The 27627-nt window shown below is 39.9% G+C and overlaps 1 protein-coding gene across 2 annotated transcripts in view; it reads right to left on the bottom strand.

The window, feature by feature from the left end:
• Window positions 1-1918: 1918 nt before the first annotated feature.
• The window catches only part of LOC141781497 (beta-1,4 N-acetylgalactosaminyltransferase 2-like), a 49016-nt gene continuing 23307 nt past the window's right edge, over window positions 1919-27627 (bottom strand). The window contains exons 1-12 of one of the 2 annotated variants that reach the window (XM_074657303.1): window positions 23288-23449; window positions 20820-20956; window positions 20254-20406; window positions 19058-19164; window positions 17467-17504; window positions 14319-14385; window positions 13105-13218; window positions 11757-11843; window positions 10125-10306; window positions 7398-7541; window positions 6051-6279; window positions 1919-3841 (exon numbers count right to left, since the gene is read on the bottom strand). In XM_074657303.1, the coding sequence (XP_074513404.1) occupies window positions 3645-3841; window positions 6051-6279; window positions 7398-7541; window positions 10125-10306; window positions 11757-11843; window positions 13105-13218; window positions 14319-14385; window positions 17467-17504; window positions 19058-19164; window positions 20254-20406; window positions 20820-20956 (1455 nt within the window). In that variant the 5' untranslated portion in view covers window positions 23288-23449 and the 3' untranslated portion in view covers window positions 1919-3644. Of the gene's footprint in view, window positions 3842-6050; window positions 6280-7397; window positions 7542-10124; window positions 10307-11756; window positions 11844-13104; window positions 13219-14318; window positions 14386-17466; window positions 17505-19057; window positions 19165-20253; window positions 20407-20819; window positions 20957-23287; window positions 23450-27627 lie in introns of those variants that run through there. The other variant, XM_074657302.1, reaches the window with a different exon arrangement.

Below are 27627 nucleotides of genomic sequence, written 5' to 3'. Positions count from 1 at the left end.
TTCCTCTGAAGCGTCACGTGAAGCGACGTCCGTTTCTGATGACAGCAGCAGCTGATCACATCTGGATCAAATGTCAGTCAGCTTTAACAGCTGTTTGTGTCTGAACTGTACTAATACTAATAAAGACAAGTGCAAGCTGCAGTCTGTATTTCTACTGTGGACTGAGTCCTGCTTAGAGGCTCAGGAACCATCTCTACTGGCACAATAACTTTATATTATTTATTCATTATTAGCGTCTGTAGTTATTGATATTCTGATTGTGAGCTCATTATTTCATAACCCAGAATATGACTACAGTGTTTTTTGAACACTGGACATTATTTATTAGGCTAAAGGGAAAATGTAAATGATGTAACTCATATCAAACCAGACGTTCAGGAATTATCAGCCTCATGTGACTGAATGGAAATGAGGATAAATGATGTAAAAGGTGTTTGTTGCTGACAGACAGACTCTCCTTCTCTCTCTGACTTTAATAGAATCATTAATAAAAGTTAACGGGGCTAATAACAGATCATGAAAAGAAAAATCTTTCTAATGAATTCAGAAAGTTATTTTAGTTCTGTTTGTCAGGTATTATAAACCTCTCTCAGTGTCGAGCTCCTTCACTGACGGTGTGTGAAGGAGAGATTCTGCAGGTCCTTCTGCTGCTGTTCAGAGCTTCAATTAACACAGATTATAACTAGATAGTGAATCAGAAGACAACTAAACTATAAAACCTTTAATCTGTGATCTGTTTCCACTCCGGTATAAAACTCCAGTGATGTTGAGAGGTAAAGTTATCAGATCAGTCTGATCGGCAGCAGCATCCAATCAATAACTGATATCCAATAAGGGGGCGTGTCGGTCGGTAAAAGACTTCCGTGGAGGATACACTGGTGTATCCTCGCTCATAGCTCCTCCGGCAAGACTCCTCGATCCTCGATCCTCGCTCCTCGATGCACAAATAAGAGCTTTGGGACGGTCTTCAAGATGGCGCACCAGAACAACTTCCGGTTCAAGCGAGGATCGAGGAGCGAGGAAACGAAAATTAAGAGCTTTGGCACGCACCCTATGACTTACCCCAAACTGCATGTGATTATCATAAAGTGGGCATGTCTGTAAAGGGGAGACTCGTGGGTACCCATAGAAACCATTTACATTCACATATCTGAAGGTCAGAGGTCAAGGGACCCCTTTGAAAATGGCCATGACAGGTTTTCCTCGACCAAAATTTAGTTTGGAGTAAAATTTAACCTCCTTCACGACAAGCTAGTATGACATGGTATTTATGGATTCTTTAGGTTTTGTAGTTTCATATGATGCCAGTATCGGTAGATAGATTTAGATTTAAAACTGAGCCTGCTACAACCTAAAAATCACAAGTTGCGTTAATGCATTAAAGAAGTCAGTGGTACTAAAACAAATTTGCGTTGCAAAAAATCTGCATTATTATCACGTTAACTTTGACCCTAATAAAAACATGATAAGAGAACTAAATGTCAAAAGTACTGGCACAATTGAAATGGCATGTCTGTCACAAGGCCTATAGAAAGGAGGCTGGGTCACGCGTCATATCTTTGGGGGTATAACAGACAGTAATAATCCACAATTAAAACTCCATACTATATTCATTCATGGAGCTCTTCAAGTCACTGCATGTTCTAGAACAGTGGTTCTCAAACTTTTTTCACCAAGTACCACCTCAGGAAATATTTGGCTCTCCAAGTACCACCATTATGACTGATGTTGAAATACAGTAGCAGTAAAATCTGGTCTGCACTCGTCGAAATTGAGCCAATCACAACGCACGACCGCAGCTTCAGTTACACTGCGGATGTGTTAAACCCCATACCTCAAGACCCATGTCCGCCCGTGACCCAGCCTCCTTTCCATACGCCTTAGTCTGTCTATGTTTATATCCAGTGCACTACAAGGTAAGGCAAGGCAAGCAGCTTTATTTGTATAACACATTTCAGCAACAGGGCAATTCAAAGTGCTTTACACAAACATTCAAGAACATTACAACAAAGTGCAAAAGAACATTAAGACATAATTAAAACAGTCATAAAAACAATTAAAGATTAGAAAATAAAAACAAGCTAAAAAGTAAAAGCCACGATAGAAGCTAAAATAGAGTATAACACACACACACTAAAACATTTGAATTATTTAAAAACACATTTAGTCTGGAGTTCCGTATAGAAAGAAGGGCACTAGATGGACTATGACGAGTGACCCATAGAGCTGCGAAATGGAACCAAAAGTATAATCACTGCAAAGTGCCATGATTACACATATGGGAGGCAGAATTTCATTTATCTGTTTACATAGCCAGGTGCCTTTTAGTGCATGTTAGTGCATGTAAGCGTGCCCCCCTGGCTAGCTCATGGCTGCCGCTCGGCACTGCTCTCATACGGCGGTTACAACTGATAACACCGTCCCAACGACGTCATCGTGGAAGCGTAGTGCCCACCCTCCAGTTCCTCCTCAGGTTAACACTGTTCACTGCTCTGTCAGCACTTTTGCCGTCGTTTGCACTGAAAGCTGCGAGGCGCCGGCTCTGAATTACGAACTTAACAACTACTCACATTATGCATGTGCCAAACTCATTCTCACTCCCAACTCCTCAAATAACGCCGCTTTGTCACAGTGCCCCTCGGCATCGGAGACAGACGCACAGGGTACCCCTCTTGCGTTAATTTTGGACGGACTGGGGACGGCGTGTCAATATACGCTTGTTATATGCATATTATCCTTTCAAATTAAAGGTCCCATATCGTAAAAAGGGAGATTTTCATGTCTTTTATATTATAAAGCAGGTTTAAGTGCTATATAAATACTGTTAAACTATTAAAATGCTCAATATACGGAGAAATACATACAGCCCGTATTCAGAAATTGTGCGTTTGAAACAAGCCGGATTTCTGTCCATTTGTGACGTCACAAATATACAATATTTAGACCATTACACTGTTTTAAACATAAACATTCTAAATGTGTCGCAGATTATTTCCTGTTGCAGTGGTTGTAAATAACATCAGCTGACAGGAAGTAAACATGGGCCCAAACTGTTGCCTAGTAACACAATTCCGTTGCAATTCCGTTGAAATGCACTAAAAAAGAGCGTTTCAGACAGAGGGTGAATACAGGTATATTCAGGCTGACAGTATGAGGAAAATAAAGTTTTTTTTAACATTACAGCATGTAAACATGTTCTAGTAGAAACACAAAATACAAGTATGAAACTGAAAATGAGCATGATATGGGACCTTTAAACTTCCATTTTCACAGGAAATTAGGTTTAGGCAACACAACCACTTAGGTAGGGTTAGGAAACGGTCGTGGTTAACTTCACTTACTAGCGACTCAAGGGGCTGGCGATACTATAGACACACGAGTCAAAATAAGTCTTTAGTTTTACACGGGACACAAACACTGGTCTCCTGACACACCAGTGTTTGTTTGTGCGGCTAACTGTATAATCAGAACCCAATATTCAGAATAACTTACGCTTTCTTACCCCGAAAACGAATGAATAAAAAAGTAATCAGAAAAGATCAAACAACAAACACAAAGCAGGAAGAGAAAGATAAAATGCATTTATTTGAATAAATGCAGGGATATACAGTACAGTATGTAACTCGATGTCCTTTAGTGGTCTTCTACCCATAAAGGACACACTTTAGGTGGTTTTTGAAGAAGTGAAGTCGCAGTTTGAACTCTGTGTCGGTCTTTGCAGGGTGTCTGAATTTGGAGTAGCTAGCCTCGTCCTTGTTGTGACCGGTTTTGGGTTGATGGCCGATGGACACGTGGTTACACGTAGCAACCATCAAGGATCCCAGGCCATCCATAAAGAATTCTAGAGTCAGAGACAGACATTCTGCCTTTTAGAAAAAAATGCCTGCTTGTATCATGGCGAATAAAAACTGAAAGTGTTGACTTAAGCCTGGGACACACCAGTAACGTCAGGAGCGTGTGGTGGCTGCGTGGCGTGGTGGCTTCGTGATTCACGCGTCGGGTGTTCACACCGGCTGCATTTCAGCTGCTGCTGTCTGCAGTTTCTTTCTACATAGAGTTTGCCTTTTAATGGCCATTTCATTTCATTATAAATGTCATTTATTTTTATTTTAGACAGAGAAAGGTTAAGAAATATGTGGTAATTTGTAAATAATAGTAATAATCCACAATTAAAACCCCGTACTATATTCATTCATGGAGCTCTCCAAGTCACTGCATGTTCTAGAACAGTGGTTCTCAAACTTTTTCCATCAAGTACCACCTCAGAAAATAATTCACTCCAAGTACCACCATTATGACTGATGTTGAAATACAGTAGCGTAAGCCTACCCTATTCAGCAATGTACAGTTCACGCAAGAGGCAAATTTATTCCTAATAAAAGGGGGAGCACAAGAACTGGCACTTCAACTCTTCCGCACAACTCTCATACTACGCAAGGAGCAGCCTCCCACACTAGGCCTGCAGCATATCTGCCATGTGCGATAACACTGTTCAATATTGCGATGACGATATGACTTGCGATAAATAAACAAATATTGAAGTGTGCATATTAGCTATACATATACATATACTGTATTTAATATATATAACTAGGCTAAATGTTGTTTCTAGAGCAGCAACAGTAAAGTTTACAACAGCAAAGCCACCATATAAACTCCTTAATATCTCACTGGAAACAATCTAACATGTTAATAAATAAATCATATTCCTATGATAGACATCAGTCAGTATCAGTCATTCCTCCTGTCCTCCTGTCATCTGCTGCAGCTAACATTAGGGTAATAAATTAATAACACGGAGGCTCACAGTCTGTACAAGTCTGCAGCGCATCACCGCTTTACGTCTTCCGTTCCTTCACAATAAACTCCCCGGACACTGAACACTGGATCACTGCTGACCAGGGAACTAAAGTCAGTCACAACTCAACGAAATAACTTACACGTGTTTACAGTTAGCTGTTAGCCGCCGAGCTAGCGCGCAATCTCTATCACTCCTGCTGTGTTTGGTTGCACTGATGGAGCATATTGACATTGTAGATTATCTGTTAATATTTATGAGTGAGCAGGATGGTGGTGGGTGTTTTTCACATAGTCCTTTTTAAATGAACCGAACTCAGTCCTCTTAAAGTGGACCAAAAAGTGGACCAACAGAAAAGGGACTCAGTTCTGTTTGTGTTCACATTGTTAGTTCATTTAAAAGAGGACTCAGTTCTGTTTCTGGTCCACTTCAGCTCTAATGCGGCCTCAGTCCTCTTTCTGTTCACACTATAGTTGAAGAGGTTGAAGTTAGAATTTAATTTTTGCATTTTGTTTATTTTTTTTAATGATTTTATTTCAGCTACTTTAACAAATGTAGTAAATTTAAACAGTCACTGCTGTTAATACACATTCAGATTATACACATCCTATTTAAAAAAAAAATCATTCTGCAGCTGCACCACAAACCTACGCGTACCTCAGTTTGAGAACCACTGTTCTAGAACACTGTCCGGCACATATTTCAGAATAAAAGCCTTGTGTTAACAAATAAAGCAATTCTGTCAACAGAAAAAAACGCTTGAGGGCTTTTATTTTGAAATGAAAGCAGGAAGCGTTGATTTAAACCCCGTACTTTATCAATTCATGGAGCTCTCCAAGTGACTGCATGTTCCACAGCACTGACTGCTCATATTTCATAATAAAAGCCTTGTGTTAACAAATGAAGGAATTCTGTAAAAAAACACTTGAGGGCTTTTATTTTGAAATGAAAGCAAGAAGTGTTGATTTAAAAATAAGTCTTAACTTTTTTTCATATCCGTAACATATTCTACAGATAGATATCGAAACTGTAGTAATGTTGCTGATATGATGTTAATATACTGTCAATAGATCACTTTCACTGTTTGTTGTTGCTGTGAACCCTGCAGCACGCGTCAAAAATAGGCGAGAACACGGACGCCAAAATAAAAAGACAACAGGTAACGCAGCCGCCACGCGCTCCTGACGTTCCTGGTGTGTCCCGGGGCTAACTGACACTTGGACTCCAAATCTCTGTCTGGGTCCAGACTTACCTGAGTGTGCTACTCTCTGGAGCTTAGGGTCAAATCCCACCCTCTGTACAGCATCTGTACGAGCCAGGAAGAAGTTGACCACCCCACTGGCAAGAGAGCATTGTGGGTAACCGGGAAGTGAGTGAAACTTCCCGTTAGACTTCCTGTGCAGGCAGCCACCGTCCATTTCCTCTCCTTCATCATAAATAAGAGAGAAGTAAAACTGGTTCCCTTGTACTGTCCCGCCGAGCTGATGAGAACAGAAAGACCAGATAACTGGTTATAAACTGGCTACCAGTACATTCTGTACCAGCCTCTTGTCCAACAAACACATGCTGGGATAGGCTCCAGTTGAAAAATACAGGTGCATAGGAGGATAAACTGCTGTTTGAGAAAGATGGTAATAAATAAAAACCAAGTCTAAAACTAGAACTGACGTGGACCTCAGATAGAGAGTCCTTATTTAGAAAAAAAATAACCAAACACAAATATATATATATATATATGAAAGTGCTGCAGGGATGATGTATTTTTGTAGGCCAACTCGGAAGTTAGCATCGCCCTGGTTCCCTTGACAAAAGCCAATGGGATTTTTCCATTGGGTTTTGGATTATTGCAGAAAATAAGCTCTGTGGGAAACAAACATTTATGATACTTCACACGTTTTGTTTTGTAAAATAATCTCCACAAATGAACACCACTTTTATGATGTCTTTGCGTAAATGCAATGCCGGAAGTAAAAAGCTAACGTTAGGCTATAAACGAACTACACCATGAGTAGGGATGCACCGATACCATTATCAGGTATTGGGACCGATACTGTGCTCATGTACTCGTACTCTCAGAAAGGCTCCGATACAACGGCACCGATACCACTTTACGGTGGTGCGCCCGACCCCGCTGGGCCGGGATCCCAACTCAGCCGGCGTGCACCGGCCCTCACTTTCATTGCACCACAGGGTTTTGCTTGCACCCTCTAACTTGCACGCGCGTTTGGCTCTTTGGTCCGTGATTCAAGACGGGTCGGCTGGGTTGCCGACATCGTCACAGACCCCTGGCATCTTTAACGTGGGCTGAGCCCCGATCTGGCGGCACGACGCAGAGGTACGCACTGAGGACAGTCCGCCCCGGGAGCAGTCCGCCCCGGGAGCAGTGGGCCATCCCCGGCGGGGACAGAGGGCGCAGGGAGCCCTTTGTCCACGGTGCGGCGAGGTGACGATTTGGTGACGAGCAGAAACCTGGAGCTCCTCTCTCATTAAGTACAAAAGAAATCTGAGCACACCCGACTACAGATACAACAATGAACATTTTACTTGAAATAATCTATACAAGCTGACCCCTCCGACACCACAGCCATTTCATTCTCACCACGTCCAGTTCGGGGACTGCCTCCATCACCTCTACCAGCTTCTCTATCTTCGTCTGCTCAGTAAACAGAAAGTCGTCATCCACCCACAGGAAGTACTTGGTGGTTACCTGGGAGACCACCAGATTCCTGCCAGCAAACCAGCCCTGAGGGAGGAAACATGTTTAAACGTTTGGAAACTCTTAAAATCTTTTTTTAACGTTCATTTCAGGTGACAAGTACGATGCAACGCAGAGCATTAACAGATTATGTGAAATAACGTTTTCTCGTAAATTGTTGCAATGTCTAAATGTGATAAAACTTGTTCTGCAAAAAGTTTAAACCAAAGGAAAAATTAATTGTTTCAAGGTAGTTAAAGGTCTTATTGATAACATTTTATGTGGACGAATATTTAAAAATAATACATCTACAGAGCCTTTAGAAATATGGTGAATAAAAGTGTCTTTTCCTGAAAAAAACGATCGTGAATTAATCATTTTAAAACTTTTGGCGGGTCCAAAATTAATTTGTTGTTAATATCTGTGGAAGATATCCAGCCAATAGTAAAACAACGTTGGTGTCACATGGTATCTCTGGGTTGTCAGTTAGTTTGGAAAAAACAAAAAAATGCGAGAGATCGACGGTAAGCGCCTGGCAACGACTTGTTGTGAAGTAAATGCAAAGGAACGGAGGAGGGAGAATGCCACATCTAGTGGCTGAATGTTATCAATAGCAACTTTAAATACATCAGAAGATCATCTGCAAAATAAATGAAGTTTATATTTACTTTGTACTGTATATACTTACTTATATAGATACCTGTAGCATTTGGATCTTGTCAGATTGGTTCTGCAAGCAGCTCTATTACTAATGCAAAATGTAGCGGGGAAAGAGGGCAGCCCTGTGTTCTACCATTCTCCAAAATAAATGTATACAGTATAAAATAATGATTGATCAGTTGGATAGTGTAAAAAAAGCAATAACCTTCAATTACTTTCTTTAAAGGTCCCATATCGTGCTCATTTTCAGGTTCATACTTGTATTTTGTGTTTCTACTAGAACATGTTTACATGCTGTAATGTTAAAAAAAAAAAAAAAATTATTTTCCTCATACTGTCTGCTTGAATATGCCTGTATTTACCCTCTGTCTGAAACACTCCGTTTTAGCACATTTTGATGGAATGGCGACAAAAATGCAACAGAATTGCGTTGCTAGGCAACAGCTTGGGTCCATATTTACTTCCTGTCAGCTGATGACATTCACACACACTGCACCCAGGAATAAACTGGGACACATTTAGAATGTTTATTTTTAAAACTGTGTAGAGAGTCTAAATATTGTATAGTTGTGACATCACAAATGGACAGAAATCCTGACGGCTTGTTTCAAATGCACAGTTTCTGAATACGGGCTGTGTGTATTTCTCTGTGCATTGAGAGTTTCGATACTTCCACTGTATTTATATAGGACTTAAGCCTGCTTTATAATAAAAAAAAAACATGAAAATCTCACTTTTTTTAATAATATGGGACCTTTAAAGTGGTAAAAATGTCATTTGTCAGTTTAGTTCAGTTTTTGTTATTATATAGTACTTATAGTATTTTTATACATACTATATGATAATATTGAAAAATGAACTAAACTGGAAAATGTAATTAACACTTAAAAGAAAGAAAGTCATTCAAGGTGGTCACTTTCACTATCCAACTGATTATCAATTACACAATCCAGAAAAGAGGAAAAATTCAGACAAAAATGACAATAAATAAAAGAAAATGTGTATGGACACCACGGAGGGTGCAACAAGCATTTTTGAATGAATTAAATAGCCTGCCACTTCTTACACAATCGACATCAGAATAAAGCATCACCACGTATAACAATATAGACTCCACAGTGACTGCGTCTCACGAATCTGTCTGAACTTCATTCTGAGAGTCAGCCAAAGAATGGCAGATTTTTTTCCTTTTTTTGTCAGAGCATTTGATTTAGTGATTGCTGTCGGATTTAAAGTATTTTCATAAGAAAAAGGCTTTTTGAATACTTTACCTGCCTTGGCTTTAAAAGGTCCCATATTATGCTCATTTTCAGGTTCATACTTGTATTTTATGTTTCTACTAGAACATGTTTACATGCTTTAATGTTTAAAAAAAAACTTTATTTTCCTCATACTGTCAGCTTGAATATACCTGTATTTACCCTCTGTCTGAAACGCTCCGTTTTAGTACATTTCAATGGAATTGCAACAGAATTGCATTGCTAGGCAACAGCTTGGGTCCATGTTTACTTCCTGTCAGCTGATGTCATTCACATACACTGCAACAGGAAAATAAACTGGGACACATTTAGAATGTTTACGTTTAAAACTGAAATGGTCTAAATATTGTAGATTTGTGACATCACAAATGGACAGAAATCCTAACGGCTTGTTTTCGAAGGCTCAGTTTCTGAATACGGGCTGTGTGTATTTCTCCATATATTTAGCACTTTGATACTTTCACAGTATTTATATAGAACTTAAACCTGCTTTATAACATAAAAGCCATGAAAATGTCACTTTTTACAATATGGGACCTTCAAGTAAAAGTAAAATGACAGATTTAAAAAAATACTCAAAAAGTACAGGTACACAAAAAACAACTTTGTTACAGTTATGGGAGTCAATGTAATTTGTAACTTCCACTCCAGGTTAATGTAATCTTTCTGATATTAGGCTATAATCTGTGCACATGTGTGTGTGTGTATATACCTGTGCTGGAGGCATGAAGTATTGTCGGATGTGTTCTCCAGTAACGTGCTCTGGTTTAGGAGTGTCATCTGCAATGACGACTTCTATGTTGCTATAGAAACGCCGGATGCTACTCAACAACACATTGAGCTGCGGGTAGCGCAGGAATGTCTTTGTGGCGATGGTGACGTGAGAGCTGATATCTGACGGACAGAGAGGTAAACAAAGAGTTATTTCAAGAAAAGACGATAAAGCACAATGTAGCATGAATTATCAGCAGAGTTCAACACGAGTGCTGCTGGCAAGTTATTGTCGCAGATATGCAGGTTAATTGAGCGGGTTACTTTAGGATTTTGGAGGGGATATGTGGGTCAGGACATTTTACTTTGTCACAGTAACCTGTATGTATTGAGCAAAACAACAGTCCTGTTGTTTAAAGCAGTTTGCACTTCTGGAAATGTTCAGTGATGCCTAACTAATGGAAAACACTAAACTAAACTGGATTTTTTTGACACTTTAAAAGGGACTATTTGTAAGAATCAGAAGTTGCTTGTTAACAGCGCCACCTGTGGCCGTTAAGTCAACGAAAGTCAGCGTCCTGTTGCTCAAGCTTGTCCTCGCTGTACATAGACATGAACGAGCATCTGTCAAAACAGTGAGGCGACACACGTCAGCTAAAAGCACAATATCACTCTATATTTCAGCTGCTTGGCAGTAATGTTAGCTGACCAGACGAAGGTCTCTCCATGAATCAATGCTGATCCTAGTGTTGGCTTTTCCTGCCTCAGCCTCCCGACGGCGGCCGGAAGGAACAGGGGAGACACCGGAGTTTTGGTCGGAGACGATAACGTTTCTCTCTGCGGAGCCCCGTCATTTCACAAGACACGGGAAACCTCTGTTGGTCTGGAGGAGCTGCAGCAGTTATTTCTGAACAAACGTCCACTGTACATTCACTAGATATTCTCAGAGCTACACTAACTCTTCTGCAGTGTGTAGTAAGTGCGCGTTTGCACATGAGAGCGGAGCGAAAGCGCGAGAACAAGCGCAGTGTGTGAGTGAAGGCAGGCAGAGGAGCAGAGTACAGCAGAGACTCCAGTCCTGGAGACCAAAGCCACGGTCTCCCCCTCCGACCTTGGCCAACACTGTTTAACAGACGGGCTTCACTGGATACAACCAAGAGGTTTTGGTTGTAGTTTGTGTTGGAGTCTGAGTCTGAACAGCGTAGCCACACGTGAGCGCGCATGGTACACCGACCCGGATTGATTTATTCGTGTAAGAAGTTACAAACAGTCCCTTTAAAGAAAGAAATTCAAAGTGATTGTTTTTGTTTTTTCATTATCCAACGGATTATCAGTTACATAATATACAAATCACCTTCATCTGTGTAACCTCATGAGAATTAACCAGAGAAGAAGAAAAACTCAGACAAAAATGACAGACGATAACTAAAATGTCTATGGACACCACAGAGGGTGCAACGAGCATTTTTAAGCCACAGAATTTAAAAAGCCTGCCACTTCTTACACAATCAACAGCAGAATAAAGCATCACCACGTATAACACATCAATATAGACTCCACAGTGACTGCAAGCCACAATATAAAACTAGTTCAAAGCTGTTTACCCAGACCACCATGATCAGTGCACTCCTACCTGTTCCCATGTCGTACAGGACTGGCAGGCGGGGCTGTTTGATGGTAATGGGAAACACGGCTTCATGGTCCTCAAACTGGAAGTGTGCTAAAAGCAGAAAAGGAGAGCTAAACTGTGTTATACTAGTAATACATACTCTTACTGCTTGCTTTGCTCTGGTAAGTGAAATCTTGCAGATGCCGTTAGGAGCACCGGAGGACACAGAGGATTGACACATGATTTTTTTTCAGGTTACCTGTTTCATGTACTACTGTCACGATATAGCAACCGTTTTATAAAAATAACTTTTTTTAATCGCATTTGCTCCAATCTCGCCTACTTCAGCTTCAACACGAGGCTTTTATTCTGAAATATGTGCCGGACAGCGTTGCAGAACATGCAGTGACTTGGAGAGCTCCATGAATGAATATAGTACGTGTTTTTAATTGTGGATTATTACTATTATTTACAATTTACCACACGTTTCTTAACCTTTCTCCGTCTAAAATAAATATAAATGATATTTATAATGAAATGAAATGGCCATTATGAAAGGCAAACTCTATGTAGAAAGAAAGGGCCGACGCCAGCAGCTGCAGAAACGCAGCTGGTGTGAACATGCAACGTATGAATCACGCAGGTGCCACACGCCGCAGCCGCCACGCAACGCAGATGTGTCGGTTTTTCTTCCGCTGCTTTGTGCGGAGCTGAGACCCGACCGCCCGCCTGTTCTCTGTCCTCCCCGGCTCTCTGGAGCGCTGTCACCCGCTGTTGTCTGGCAAAAGCAGCGGTACCGGCGGCGCAGAGGTCCCCGGGGACCGTCGGTACAACAACCTTTTATTTTGATGTTATTACAATGTACCAGAATTCACAAATATGTAGGATATTACTACTGACACTCATGTAGTATTACGTCACAACGGCTGCTGTATTAGCCGTGTGTTTACTACGTGTTTATTTGAATATAGAGCGGGGAAGTGAGATCGGATCACAAGTGGTCACTGAAGACACATGTGGAGACGCATTCTAATGCCAGGTGTGAACAGACGTACTTAGAGCTGTTCACTTGTGATCCGATCACTGAGGACGCATGTTAATACCAGGTCTCAACAGGACCTGAGAACGATACACAAACATGTTCCACAGTAACTCACTGCACTAATTCTCATTGAAAATTAAACACAGAGAAACACACATTTATGCACACATAGCTGTGCAAAACATTGCACAACTGCACTAATTATTTTTGATTCCATTTACTGTATCATGATTTATGCACTTAATGTTGTGCATTTCATTCCTGCCAAGAAGATATTTTGTACATAAAGATTCTGTTTTCTAGCTCAGTTTCAGTTTGTTAGAGGCATACCGAGGTCTCCGGTGTGTATATGGTAAACAGTGCTGGTATAGGACACTTTAGTCAGCAGGTAGTTGAGGATCACCGGGCTGCTTGACTCAATAATCAGTCTGGTCTCACCATCACCTGACATCAACAAGATTGTCACAATAGTCAAACAACAGCTGTTTAATCATCAACTTCCAAACACCTCCACATGACATTCGTTTGACTGTTTCATATTACATTTAAAGGTGTGGGTATGGGCTGGGTTCCGACCCCATTTTTTCACTCTAATGCAGGGGTCAGCAATCTTTACTATCAAAAGAGCCATTTTAGGCAAAAATAAATAAATAAAAATGTGTCTGGCGTCGCAAAACATTTGAGCATTGTGATGTAGGTAACACAGCTTATAATCTAAGTATATAGTATATAAGTCTAATGCAGTGAGGCCCAAAATGCAAATGTACTACGGAGTATGAGGGCCACAATGAGGGGAAAAAAAGTCTGAGATTTCCAGAATAAAGTCCTAATATTACGAGACTAAAGTCATAACTTTACGAGAAAAAAGTCGTAATATTACGAGAATAAAGTCATAACTTTACGAGAAAAAAAGTCGTAATATTACGAGACTAAAGTCGAAACTTTACGAGAAAGAAATTCGTAACATTACGAGACTAAAGTCATAACTTTACGAGAAAAAAGTCGTAATATTACAAGACTAAAGTCGAAACTTTACGAGAACATATACATACACATACACATTTATAACATTATAAATTAATACTTTATAATATTATGACTTTATTCTCATAATATTACGACTTTTTTTCTCGTGAACTTATTACTTTATTCTCAAAATCTCCGATTAATTGTTTTTCCTCAATGTGGCCCTAATACTCCATCGCATCGTCGTACCATAGACCTACAACAATGATAAATAAAAATGAAAAATGAAAATGTAAACAAAAAACAGTTATTCATTTCCATTTTTAAAAAATCCACAGTGAGCCACTGGAGAGGGCCTAGAGAGCTGCATGTGGCTCCGGAGCCGCAGGTTGCTGACCCCTGCTCTAATGAATACATTTTAGGAATGACACATATGTTCTCATTTTTAACCTGGCCAAGTCGACCATTAACAAACAGCACAACACCAACTATCATCAGCTATTGTTTGCTTATAGGCTTTCACAAATCAGACATATTCAGTCAAGAACCACGACTACATTCTGATATCGGAGTCTCACCTTGGACCTTCACTCCTTCAGCTGGAACCTCTGTGGTCAGGACCCCTTTGGACACATTCAAGGACACCTAGAGTAGACACACCTGAATAAACTACAGAGCACTCGAAGTACACATACCTGCACAATGACAAGCAAAGCAAAACAGTTTGTTTTAGACACTAGGCTATTAGTATCCATTTGTTTCTTTCTATAAGGAATCTGTCAATGATCATTTTATTGTTGTTGTTTTTTTTTATTATTATTTTTTCACTTCCCAAGATAAAAGAAAGCGATCCCCACACCACAGCAACAAAATCAGATCAAAGTATCTGAGAAAGCAAGGTCAGGCTCTTCTGTCTGTGCAGGAAAGAGCAGAAGGGTCACTGCGTAGGGCTCGGTGTTTGCAGCTAGCAAAGTCTGCAAGAACAGGGAGAGCTACAACACTGCCCTTACGGTCAGGTTACGCTGAAAGGCTCGGCCACACCAGAGAATGGTACAGCAAAAAATTCATTTGGATGTTTTTGTGAAATATTTGGTTCTAGAAGCTTGATACAGTGAACACTGGCAGGTCTTGCTGGCAAGCTAACCGCTAAATTAGGGGAAAAATCAACCACAAAGAGACACACAACTGCTAAAAAGAGACACAAAGAGACAGATGACTATGAGAAGAGGCAAAACAACCACAAAGACACAAAACACTATTACAAAGAAACACAAAACAACCACAAAGAGACACAAAACTACTACAAAGAGACACAAAACTACTACAAAGAGACACAAAGAGTCTCATGACTATGAGATGAGGCAAAACAACCACAAAGAGACAAAACACTATTACACAGAAACACAAAACTACTACAAAGAGACACAAAACGACCACAAACACACACAAACCCACAGAGAGATGCATAATAAAGAGACACAAAACTACTACAAAAAGTGGCTAAAAAACTGAGTGTCTTGCTCCTTTGTAGGAGGGGTGGTGGGGCCTTTTGCGTGTCTGTGCAGAAGGGCCCATTGTCTCATAATCCACCCATGGCTAGCACTAGTCATATGCCTAAACAATAGCTCCCCAAACTTCTTCTTCTTTTTGCTTTTTATTGTGCCTTTGACTCCCCCACCCCTCCCCCGCTTGGCATTTTAGTCATCATTTCATTCAAAAAAAGTTTTACTGAAAAGGGGTCAAAAGAAGAAGAAGAAGAAGAAGAAGAACCACCAACAGGCTATTCAGGAAAAGGGAGACAAGTGGAGCTGCAAGAACTTTACTCAGATAATTCACACCCAGCTTCACACCCTGGCGTCTGCAGTCAGATCTGCCAGTTTTGTGCATTTTTTTTTTTTTTAATGAATGAATAGGAAATGCATGCTAGGGTCTTAAATGCAGCAAGTTAAATACATAGGACATTGGCAAGCACCCAAAGTTCCCACTTGTCCTGAATGTAGCACGTTTGATGCGCTGGATGTGGGTGGAGCCAGGACTACATGCAAAATGTTGCCGCTTTAAATGCTGGTGTGACCGAGCCAATGCCGATTAAGTAGTCTTATTCATAGTCCCGTTCTGCCATAGTATTAATCAACTTTAAATTTGGACAATCGGAAAAAGATGTAACATTTTGGCAATTATAAAAGTATTGGGGAGATAAATATTATTGGAAAATATCATACCAAAAAATATTTGGATGATGAAATTCAAAATAAAACTCACATGGCTTTTAAAATCAAACTCATGTGCATCTTTTGAAGCAGTTTCAGGCCCTGAACTCGTTTCAGTGAGGTTTTACACAAAGATGGCTGCTGTACATTGATAGAAAATCAAGCATCAGCCTTTGCAATATTAGCATAAACTGAGGCATTATTTCTATGAAAACATGAATATAAACTCTTTAATTCTGACATTCCGTCTTCAAATGTGTTATCTTCACTAAAGGAAAATACCTAATCTATTTCAACCTGGCATATTTCCCATAAATGTGACCATTTACACTAACTTTATACTAACACTCAGTCAGACAACAGTTAATTCATGAAAAAATTTTGTTTATAAAGAGAGCTGTAGGAAGCTCATGCAGCTTTCCCTGACATACGTTGTTTTGCACAAGTCCTCGTTTCCCTGAATCTCTACAACGAAGGTAGCGGGTGCAAAGTTTGCATGACCCACAGTGGTTACATTTATTAGTGGAGCGGATAACATCCATTTTTCAATCAAATCGTGAAAATAGTGATACAAGCACCAAATTTGGCATGATGATTGCCGAGGGGTCACTAAGCAAATATAAACGTTTGGCCACTTGAAAATCCAAGATAGCGGCCATTTTTCAAAATGGCCACCAAATTAACCTGCTGATAATGATTTCTCTCATAGAAATTCATCTACTTGATCGATTTGAGTGATCTTGGTGTCAAATTATATGTTTTCTGGCATGCTGGATGTAATTTTGATGGTTTTTAACATTTTTAACTTCAATATGGCAGCCATTTTTCAAGACGGCTGTGAAATTTACTCGCGGAGAATGTTTTTCTTAAGGAAATGCATGTACTTGGTCAATTTGAATGTGTGATGTAGAGTTATACGTTTTCTGGTATGCTTGATCTAATTTTTACAGCTTTAACATCGTCCAATAAGTTTTTTCTTACTTTCTGGCTGTCTGCTGAGTTTGCTTTGGGGTTTTTGCGGCTTGAGAGTCCACAGTTCCAGTTCTAGCACCTGGTGTTGGATATGGAGCTTTGTCATATTCCTGCTTATCCGGTCTTTCAGGGAAGGAAACTTTGGACTACTGATCCCCTACTAGACCAAGTAGATGAATTTCTATGAGAGAAACCATTATCGACAGGTCAATTTGGCGGCCATCGTGAAAAATGGCGGCCATCTGGGATTTTCAAGTGGCCAGTCGTTCATGCTAAGTGTCCCCTCTGGAATCATCATTCCAAATTTGGTGCTTGTATCACTATTTGCATGATTTTTCCAGTATCAGCTCCACTATTATGGAAAATATGCCCGCTTGGAATACACAGTGATTTTCCTTTAAGTTTATTATAATTTATATGTAGTATGTCCAATATACTGTGTTGTGAATGCAGCCATCTTGTATGCACCAATTAAACACCACCATCCTACCAGGTTGATCTGGGTGACCAGTACATCCATTTGCATCTATGAGATTACACCAACCTTGTAGCTGCTTCTTTGTCCCGCATGCAAGGCTAAACCTGAAATCAAAATGACCTCTTGCATTCATACTTTTATAAAAAGGACATACATGGCTTTGTTTACTTTTACAACAGGACACTTCCTCCTGTTAAACTGCTAAAAAAATCCCCATCCAGCGTCCCGTCTCCGGTCACTCTACCCTGATTCTGCCCTCTCAGGGGCAAATTCATAAAAGGATTGCGTGGCTTTTGTGGCCGCTAATCCTGCACGAAAAAGACGAAAAGAAAACAAAGAATATAAAAAAGTGTAATTCTCAAAGCACCCTCAAAGGGTGAAATACACCCCTAACTGTGCTGCCAAGCAAAAAGGGTCTTGGTGCTTAGCTCCTGTGCTGTTTCCACACAGTCTCACGGCAGTTCGTGAAATAGTCTTGACATTTTATCTATTTGATTCGTGTACATAGACATGAATTTTCCTTTTTTTTCATGACACAGCACGACTTTCAACAACAAATTTTCCGTGTGTTTTCCTACGAATGTTCAGCAACACGTGACGCACGTGTCAATTTCTGCACTGGTCTTTTTAAAATAAAACTACTTAGTTAGGTTTTGGAAAAGATTGGCGTGGTTAGGCTGAGACAACAAAACTATTTAGTTAGGCTTTGGAAAAGATCGGCTTAAACCTGCACTAATAAGACAAAAAGAAAACCTTCCTTCCTTCCTTCCTTCAGCGGGATTACTCCAAAAGATTGCGTTGGATTTGAATGACATTTTTTGGAGGGGTGGGGTGTAGCACAATGAATAATCCATTACATTTTGGTGGCGATTCAGATCATGATCCAGATTCAGGAATTTTTTTAAGAATTCCGATCAGCCTTAGCATTAAGACCACAGGGTATGACACGTGCGCAGTGTAACTGATGACGTGTTGATGACGCATGACCCCGCCTTTTTCCTCCTTCTTCGAGCAGAGAGATACGTGAGTGGATGTGTGTGGAGCCGCTGGCCGCCCGCGGTGAAAAAGAAAAAAGGCGGTAGATGACGGGATGAGAGACAACGTAGTGTAACGTTATACAGACATAACAAGGCTGCTGAATGAGAGAGGCATCCGCCGATACGTTACACGGAAACACACCATGTTGATAATAAGCCGGCCAACTCACGGTACCGCCAGCTGGGAGCTGTGATCTGTTTTTAAAGTCGTGCACCTTGCTGGAGGTCTGCGCTCTACGAATGCCGTTCTAGTTTTGGAATGTTATCTCCCTGAATGATACAGCATTATTTTCCATGGTATGTTCCCATATGAACCCAACCTTCTCCAATGTACTACTGTGTCATATTGTATATATATATATATATATATAGCTCAGAAAGCATTTTTATTTGAAGTTTTTACATTACACTACAATGTATATATGTGTATATATATATATATATATACACATATACATATATATATACATTTATATATATATACACACATATATACATATATATATATATGTATATATATATACACATATACATATATATATATACACACATATATACATATATACATATATGTATATATATGTGTATATATATATATATATAGATAGAGTGCAGCATACCTGGTATTAGAGTGGAGGTCAAAGGCCGTACTTTAAAGCCCTGGATAGGATACTGCAGTGGAGAGTTAGGTGAAGCAAACAGCAGTCTGGATAATGCAGACGTCGTCCTGTTGGGGAGATGGGATGGGGTTGGGTTGGGGGGGTTGTGCAGACAGGTATCACCATGGTAGTTAAACTCATATACAGTATTCTCAAAGAAGTAACAAAGAGCTGCTTGACCTACAAAGCAAGCAAGAGGGCTGTGTTGGTGGGGGCATGTTGCTTCACATACCAGAGAGACAATGAAATATGATCCAGGAAGAGGGCTCGAGTAACTCATAAAAAAAAGTTTGAATGCTTATCAGATGCCAAAGGTTTACGGTTTATAACCAACAGGTGCAAACAACAGGTAGAGCTAGAGATGAGTCACATTAAAAACTTACTTAGCGGGTACGTGCGCTTGTGCATATTTTATTGGCCTTCCACAGTTGGAGGACATTGCAATGGAGTAAAGCCAAAGTTAAGTCAGGTTACATATTTTTGAAAAAACTAGAAAACATAAGGAATCCATTGGTGTCATACTAGCTTGTCGCGAAGGAACGCCAAATTTTGGCGAGAAAAACCCTGGCATGTCCATTTTCAAAGAGGTCCCTTGACCTCTGACCTCCAGATCAGTGAATGTAAATGGGTTCTATGGGTACCCACGAGTCTCCCCTTTACAGACATGCCCACTTTATGATAATCACATGCAGTTTGGGGCAAGTCATAGTCAAGTCAGCACACTGACACACTGACAGCTGTTGTTGCCTGTTGGGCTGCAGTTTGACATGTTATGATTAGAGCATATTGTTTTATGCTAAATGCAGTACCTGTGAGGGCTTCTGGACAATATCTGTCATTTTTTGTTGTTAATTGATTTCCAATAATAAATATATACATACATTTGCATAAATCAGCGTATTTGCCCACTCCCATGTTGATAAGAGTATTACATACTTCACAAATCTCCCTTTGGCGATTAATCACTATTAAATATTTTAATCGATTGACAGCCCTAGTATGTAGTCTATCTAAAATTAATCAAATCAATTGGATATCTTCCAAAGTTTTTTTTCATATAAAATCCCTTCTCTGTTTCCCTGGACAAGTATTGATTAGTTCTAACTTCCCGACTTCAACGAAAGCTTCTAGCGTTCATCAATCCGTCCTTCCGCTACCTGGTTTTGTGTTGTTGGAACTCCTTGGCTCTGCGTTTCACCAGCTCCTCGTACTGATCCTTAGGGAATTGATCTTTGAGGAGCACTGCGCCCTTAGGACAGGTGCACGGACCAGGTGGAGGAAGCTGACTTGGGGGTTGCAACCTGGAAAGACTGGGGGTGATATGGGAAGTCGTGAAGGAACAATTCTATTCTCTGCTTTGTGAACAACTACAATGTATTAGTTAGTTAGTACAAATGTATGCCTGTGTATTCCAATAAACACCATCATTCAATTGAATTGATTTAGAAATGAGTGACCATGGAGAGCGAAGGTTTGTTTCTCATCAACTACAAGCACAGACATTTTTGACCTCTGAAATGTACTTGTAGTTTTACTGTTCATAACTCAACTCAGCATGAGCTATTTTTTTTTAACCTTCATAGATGTCAAATCCACTGAGAAACAAGCCTCCGCTTTCCACGTTCACAGAACCAACTACAACTCACTGGAAATGCCGTGTAAAACACTGTCAGACTGTTTAAGGTATAAATAAGGAGGGGATAGCACACAAAGTGGGCTTTACCTCAGTTTTTGTGTAGCGGGAACCTCTTGGGTTAGCTCTCCAGGACAGTTGTGGAATATCATAAAATAGAATGTCAGCAGGCTGATCACACCGACAACAGCCACCATCTGAAGTAGTGCTCTGCCAAACACGGCCATCTGTAGAGACAAGACACACTCTTTAATGTTTGACTCATAATTCCTCCACCATGATATGGTGAAGCAACCAGTCCTCCACATTTCATCAACTCTTTTCTAAACTGTGTACATAAATCATTTGGGTGCGACACTGATCCAAGACTGAATAACTAAAATAAGTAACTAATTCCAATCCAGCCCCTATGCCCTCCCACTCCTCCTGCAAGGAAATGAATAAATACAGAAAATAATGTTGCAGGACCCTGGATCTCGATCTGATGCCCTGGATAATCTCAACGGTCACACAGGGTAAGAACCAAATGCAACTCTGAAGGTAAAAGGCTGCAGGGGAAAGCTAACAACTGGGCCTCAAACTCTGATTGTGGATGGTGATGCTGTTAAAGATGTGAAAAGCATTGGGAGTAAAGACACCAAAGTACTCTGTTTTCCCAAAGATATGGTATCTGATCTGGCAGAAAGAATCCTTGATATTGTGACTGCACAATATTTTGTTTTTAATTTTTAATCTGTAACGTTTTTATGCTTTTATGACTGTTTTAATTATGTCGTAAAGGTCCCATATTGTAAAAAGTGAGATTGTCATGTCTTTTATATTATAAAGCAGGTTTAAGTGCTATATAAATACTGTTAAACTATGGAAACGCTCAACACATGGAGAAATCCACACAGCCCGTATTCAGAAATTGTGCGTTTGAAACAAGCCATCAGGATTTCTGTCCATTTGTGATGTCACAAATATACAATATAGAGATCATCACACGGTTTTAAAAGTGAACATTCTAAATGTGTCCCAGTTTATTCCCTGTTGCAGTGTATGTAAATAACATCAGCTGACAGGAAGTAAACATGGACCCACACTGTTGCCTAGCAACGCAATTCCATTGCAATTCCGTTGAAATGCGCTAAAACAAACGTTTCAGACGGAGTGTAAATACAGGTATATTCAGGCAGACCGTATGAGGAAATTAAAAGGTTTTTTGAACATTACAGCATGTAAACATGTTCTAGTAGACATAAAATAAAAAAGTATGAACCTGAAAATGAGCACGATATGGGACCTTTAATGTTCTTTTGCACTTTGTTGCAATGTTCTTGAGTGTTTGTGTAAAGCACTTTGGATTGCCGTGTTGATAATGCTATAAAAAAAAAGCTGCCTATAATTAAAAATAATTGTATATTTTAACCCTCCTTCGGCCATCTCCTCATCACTACCTGTGTTTCGGTCCAACCTGTTTTCCTGCAATAATCTGACAGTAGATCTTCTTAACAAAGAAAAAGGTCCAATGACTCCTGGGCACAGCGCCAGACCGTGACATTTATATTTTCTTTTAATATCTCTAGGTTATATTTATATTTCTAACGTAATTTCCCCCCAGTGATCAATAAAGTATTTCTGATTCTGAAATTCGCAAATCTTTTCTCCAGTTGCAAACTTGTTTGTTGGGGAGGTTTATTACGCATCCTTCCTTTCACAGTTGTCCACGGTTGGACCTTACTTTGTACAGGGGTTGATGAGTCACTATGCCCGGATGCTAATGCAGGCCAGCCGGTCGCATCACATATCTGAGGGTGCTGGGTTCCTCCCATTTCCATGACATGATTTTACGCTTTGGCTTTGCACCAAGAGAGTTCCAGGAAGGACTACTAGTTGATTTATTGCCCTGTACACAGCCCTCTTGATTCTTGGTGGTGCTAATTAGTTTTCTGTTAGCCTGTTCCTGTTTACTGTTTTGAGTCAGTATAGTGGTTTCATTTCCGCATAGTCCATTCACCTCCACATTCACTTAGTGATTTTTTGTTTCCAGCACTGCAGTCTTCTGTAGAAGTTTGTGCTAGTCATCTGTGGTGAAGGGAGGAATGTTGCTGCTGATTAGCTTCAGCCAAGCACCTGTACAGGCTTGTGCTGCTGATAGGCCACGCTCACAAAGTAAAACAGGTTGTTTTTTAAGATAGTGGTAGCCTTCAGTTTCTTTCATAAATTAAACTCGCAGTGATTTCTAAGTATCCAGGACCCGCTTTCCAAAAATGTTGTAGGGAAAGACAAGCATTGCAACGAAAAAATTAAAGCAAAGCGGGGAGCAAAGCAGTGAAGACAAGCACTTACAGACAAGCAGGTAACAAAAAACCTATCCACAAAGTAAAGTGACAAAAGACTGTCTAGGAAAATAAAACACTGGAAAAAAAAGGCCCCGGGGGGCAGAGCAGAGACAGAGCCGGGAAACTCCGGCAGAGGGCCGGGGTTGCAGAGCAGAGCAGAGCAGAGCAGAGCAGAGCACAGCACAGCCGGGAAACGCAGGGAGTTCAAATTATTTTAATAAAGGAAAAACTTACAGATGCTGATCCAGGCAAATAGGTAACAAAAAAAACAATCCGCAAAGTAAAGTGACAAAAGATTGTCTAGGAAAACAAAACACTGGAAAAACAGACTCTCTAAGGTGTAACACCACACACATGAGGAACAACGACAAACTGACAGAGAAACAAAGGTTGCACAGAAACTGAATACACCAGGGAAGCAGGGTGATTGAAGGTGTGACAGATCAAGGGTGGGGCAGACAGGCATTAAAATGGAAGAGAACAAACAAAGGCTGGAAGTAAAACCAGACAAGACACAAGAGGTGTGAATTTCAAAATATAACAGAAAACACTAGAATGAATGAATAGAAAAGAAAACACCAATCCAAGAAACCAAAGTCACAATTACAGAACTAATAAACCACTAAAAAGATGAACATAAGATCTTCTTCATAAAAGAAAAAAAGTCCAATGGCCTCTGGGCCCAGCTCCAGACCGTGACAATAAATAAGAAATATGTAGAACAGTGCAATTAATAATGCTGAAAGATAGGATCGATCATTAACTTAGTAAAAATCAAGAATAGTATAAATAAATATTATTTTAAAAATCTGCTCTCACGGTAGCTATTGATGTAAAGATATACACTGAATCCTTTTAATTCTTAGCTCACCGGTGCATTGTAAAGTAACTTTGCTTTTTGTACAAGATGGGTTCTATTTGCTCTCTTAATGTATATTTGTTGGTTTTGAAAAATGACTCTTTTCCCTCTCTCTCTCTCCCTCTCTCTCAGAGTGTGTGTGTGTGTGTGTGTGTGTGTGTGAGAGCATTATCTTCAGACAATCAAGTGGATGGAGAAACAGAGTACACAAATTCAAAGCAGAGCGTGCACCTTTGATTCATGAAGATGAAGTAAAAAGGAGAAGTTTGGGCACAAGAGAGCCATGGAGTCTATGGGAGCTGCAAGAAGCTCTTGCAAGAAGCTCTTGCAGATCTGTGTCAGGAGTGAGTGGATTTATTTAGCTGCATACATTTATTAGATAAGTTATTGTGCATGATGATATTTAACAGGAAGTGTCTGCGTACAGTAATTCTGTGTAGTTGCAAAAGTGTAGTTCAGATGAGAATAAAATGTTTTCCATTGTGAGTTTGAACTATTTTCATGCTCATTTTTCATTTCCAACAGGTGCCAGCATGACACTCCCAACAGGTGCCTGCTGTAATTGGTGAGGACGTGTCGTCATCGAGAGGCATGTGCACGTCCTACAAATACAGGATGAGAAGATGCAGCCAGACACCTCCATGGTCAAAGACGTCATGCAGCGGATGTTTTTATGGCGGCGAAAAGAGATTACGAATGGTATGACAGTGGAGGACCACCCTCGGGGGTAAATTATATGAATTACAGTACGTTCAGTCAATTTTCAGTTGTTCAAAGCACATAGTCAATGTAAGGAGTCAATAGCACTTGGAACAGTAACAGTTCATTTAACTGAAAAGAAGAAGTTTTAGAACAGTTTTAACAGGTCCTTCAATATTGAGATGATGTGGTTAAATGATTAATGAATTTCCCCTTTCTATCAACTCTTTTCAGTTGTGCAATGAAGTTGACAGGATGCTATATCTTGTAAAACTTTGAAATCTTATGTCATTGTGTCCTACAGATGTTGACTTCCGTGCTGCGCTGATCCTGCTGCCCCACATCTTTAAAGAGAAGGCCGACCAGTTTGTTACATTGGGACAGGTATGGAGTTACTTCTTATTATCCACTGGAAAGGGGTTTGGGGTAAAACACTTGTTTTTGTAACTAGAAAATTGCCATACAGTTTCACACTATATTTGCAAAACTATAATGACGGTCTGGAGTCTTCATCATGAAGCTGGATCTGTTTTAATAACTTGCTATCTTCACCATTGTTCTGACATTTTTATTTTCTTGAACAGCATGACACTCCAAGTCCCACCCAACTGCACAGCTGGTATGACACTGACTGGAAGATGGCCTTTACCGGGAAGGTTCCGGTTTCGATCAAAGTGGACATTGTGGACCTGTGCAGAGGAATAGGAGTTGAAGATGGGGTAATTGCAGCCTTCTGTGCCTCCTTTGATTTTGACTTGGCTTACCCACCCTACATGAAGAATACACTACCCTTTCTCCAATGTACTGTACCAAACCTTACTGTGGTGGGTGAAAAGCCCCTACCAGTCACCGTGACCCGAATGATCAATCTCCTCTACTAAAAATGACACGACCGCATAGACGTACAAGGTGTAGAAGAACCACCTTCACCTTAATGAAATTGCTCCCACATATTGGTCTAATTAATGCCCACGAATCTAACTTTAATAAATGTATAACTTGTGGACTAAATGACAGGAAGTCAACTTTGACATTATACAAATCTTTCAGGTGTCATGTGTATCGTAAACATGGGGCGCGTGTGCTACCTGATACAATGACACTATTCATTGTTGATTACTTGCATGCAAAGAATCTTCCTCTTATTTTCTTAATCAAATATTTGTTTTGCTTATTAACACACTGTGGCTTCTATGCTGAAAGCTTCTTGTCCCAGCGTTGATTCCCCCCTGCATGCATACACAGTCACAGTTGATCCTCAGTGGAGTGTAATTAAACCAGGACAAGAAGTAGACTTTCAGTCCCTCAATGTGTACTGTAAAGTGTTGATAAGTTATATGTTACCCTTAGAAATAAAAAATGAAATTTTGAAGGGAGTTGTGGCTGAAAAACTTTGAAAGAAAAAAGGGGGGGAAAGCTATTGTTCAATGAAATGTGTTATGCTAGATTGTATTGTGTTGCATTGATAGTTAACATTATTCAGAAAAGAATTTACTGATTTTTGAAATTCTGTATTGATATAAAATATGTTTGTGATGTTTTTATATCAGTTTTAACATAAATTGTATGACTTTTATGATTTAAATATGAATAGTGTAAAAAAATGTCATTGATTAACGATGTAATGATTCAGGTTAATAAATGTGGCAAACATTATTTTTGACTGTTTCTCATGTTGTACTGAGTACAGATTTGCCATCATAAGGTACAAAGTGCTTGTCACTGGGGCAGCACCCTCTTAAAGGCCAAATTTGTACCATTTCCAAGAGTACATTTAAGTCAATTTTTGTGCCATGGGGTACATATTTACATAACGGTAAGGGTACTAAAATGCACCCTTGTTAAGGGGTACAATGGGTGGTCCCCAGTGACGAGCTGTTGGACCCCTAAAGGTACAAACTTAGCACATTATTTCTGACAGTGTATGAACACTTTCCGTAAGTCGGCGTTTCTGCAGAATTTGCCTGAGGGAATTACCCACAATTCATAGTGTTGTGACGTTAAACACAGGGTTACCAGGGGAAGCCCCAAGGCGTAAAAAAAAAGTAAACAAAGAGGACGGCACATGGGTGTTCAGTCTGGCATATTACATTTACACAGAACCATTAAGGATTTAAGATGGTACATAAAAAACACATGAAATCAGAGGAATGCGGTATTAGACTACCTCACCTGGTTTCAAACAGATCTTTTAATTTTGCTTAGTAAAGTTTGACAAAAACAAGTAAATCGTAAAGTTACCTCTAGTCTCGTAAGGCAAGAGCCTGGAAGACGTTCAAATGGGCAGTAAAATACGTAAAATAAAAACGGTAACGTGATAATGTCGCTGCAAAGTGCTGTCCCTTTCGTATTTATACCAATTCAAGCCCTTGCCGCCTCTCACAATCGACCGTTTACCAGGTGAAGTCAGTCAAGTCCCGGAGGGTTCAGGTCTTAAGGCCTTAGAGGGGGCACATTGGGATTGGGCCAGAGAAAGGGTGCAGTATCTCCTGAATGATGTACAGTTTGTTTTTAGATAGTTAAATCTGAAACAATTCATTCTCAAGTTGAGGGGTTTATTGCTAGAGTACTGTACTATGATAAAAAATTGAAAAAAGTTTGTACAATTTGGTACCAGTGAAAGCTTATCGGTAGGGGTGGCGTCAGATGGCACTTCATGAGACATGAATCTCGTTATCAAATGTGCAGATCTATTGAAGTTTAAAATAGACACATCATGCTCATTTTCAGGTTCATACTTGTATTTCTACTAGAACATGTTTACATGCTGTAATGTTCAAAAGCACATTATTTTCCTCATACTGTCTGTCTGAATATATCTGTATTCACTCTCTGACTGAAACGCTCCGTTTTAGCGCCTGTCTCTTTAAAGGTCCCATATTGTAAAAAGTGAGATTTTCATGTCTTTTATATTATAAAGCAGGTTTAAGTGCTATATAAATACTGTTAAACTATCAAAACCCTCAATATACGAAGAAATACACACAGCCTGTATTCAGAAATTGTGCGTTTGAAA

Source organism: Sebastes fasciatus, chromosome 13 (assembly GCF_043250625.1).
Source record: "Sebastes fasciatus isolate fSebFas1 chromosome 13, fSebFas1.pri, whole genome shotgun sequence".
Classification (NCBI taxonomy): Eukaryota; Metazoa; Chordata; class Actinopteri; order Perciformes; family Sebastidae; genus Sebastes; species Sebastes fasciatus.
The sequence above is the reverse complement of the archived record's forward strand: the minus strand, read 5'-3'. Positions and strand labels throughout refer to the sequence as shown.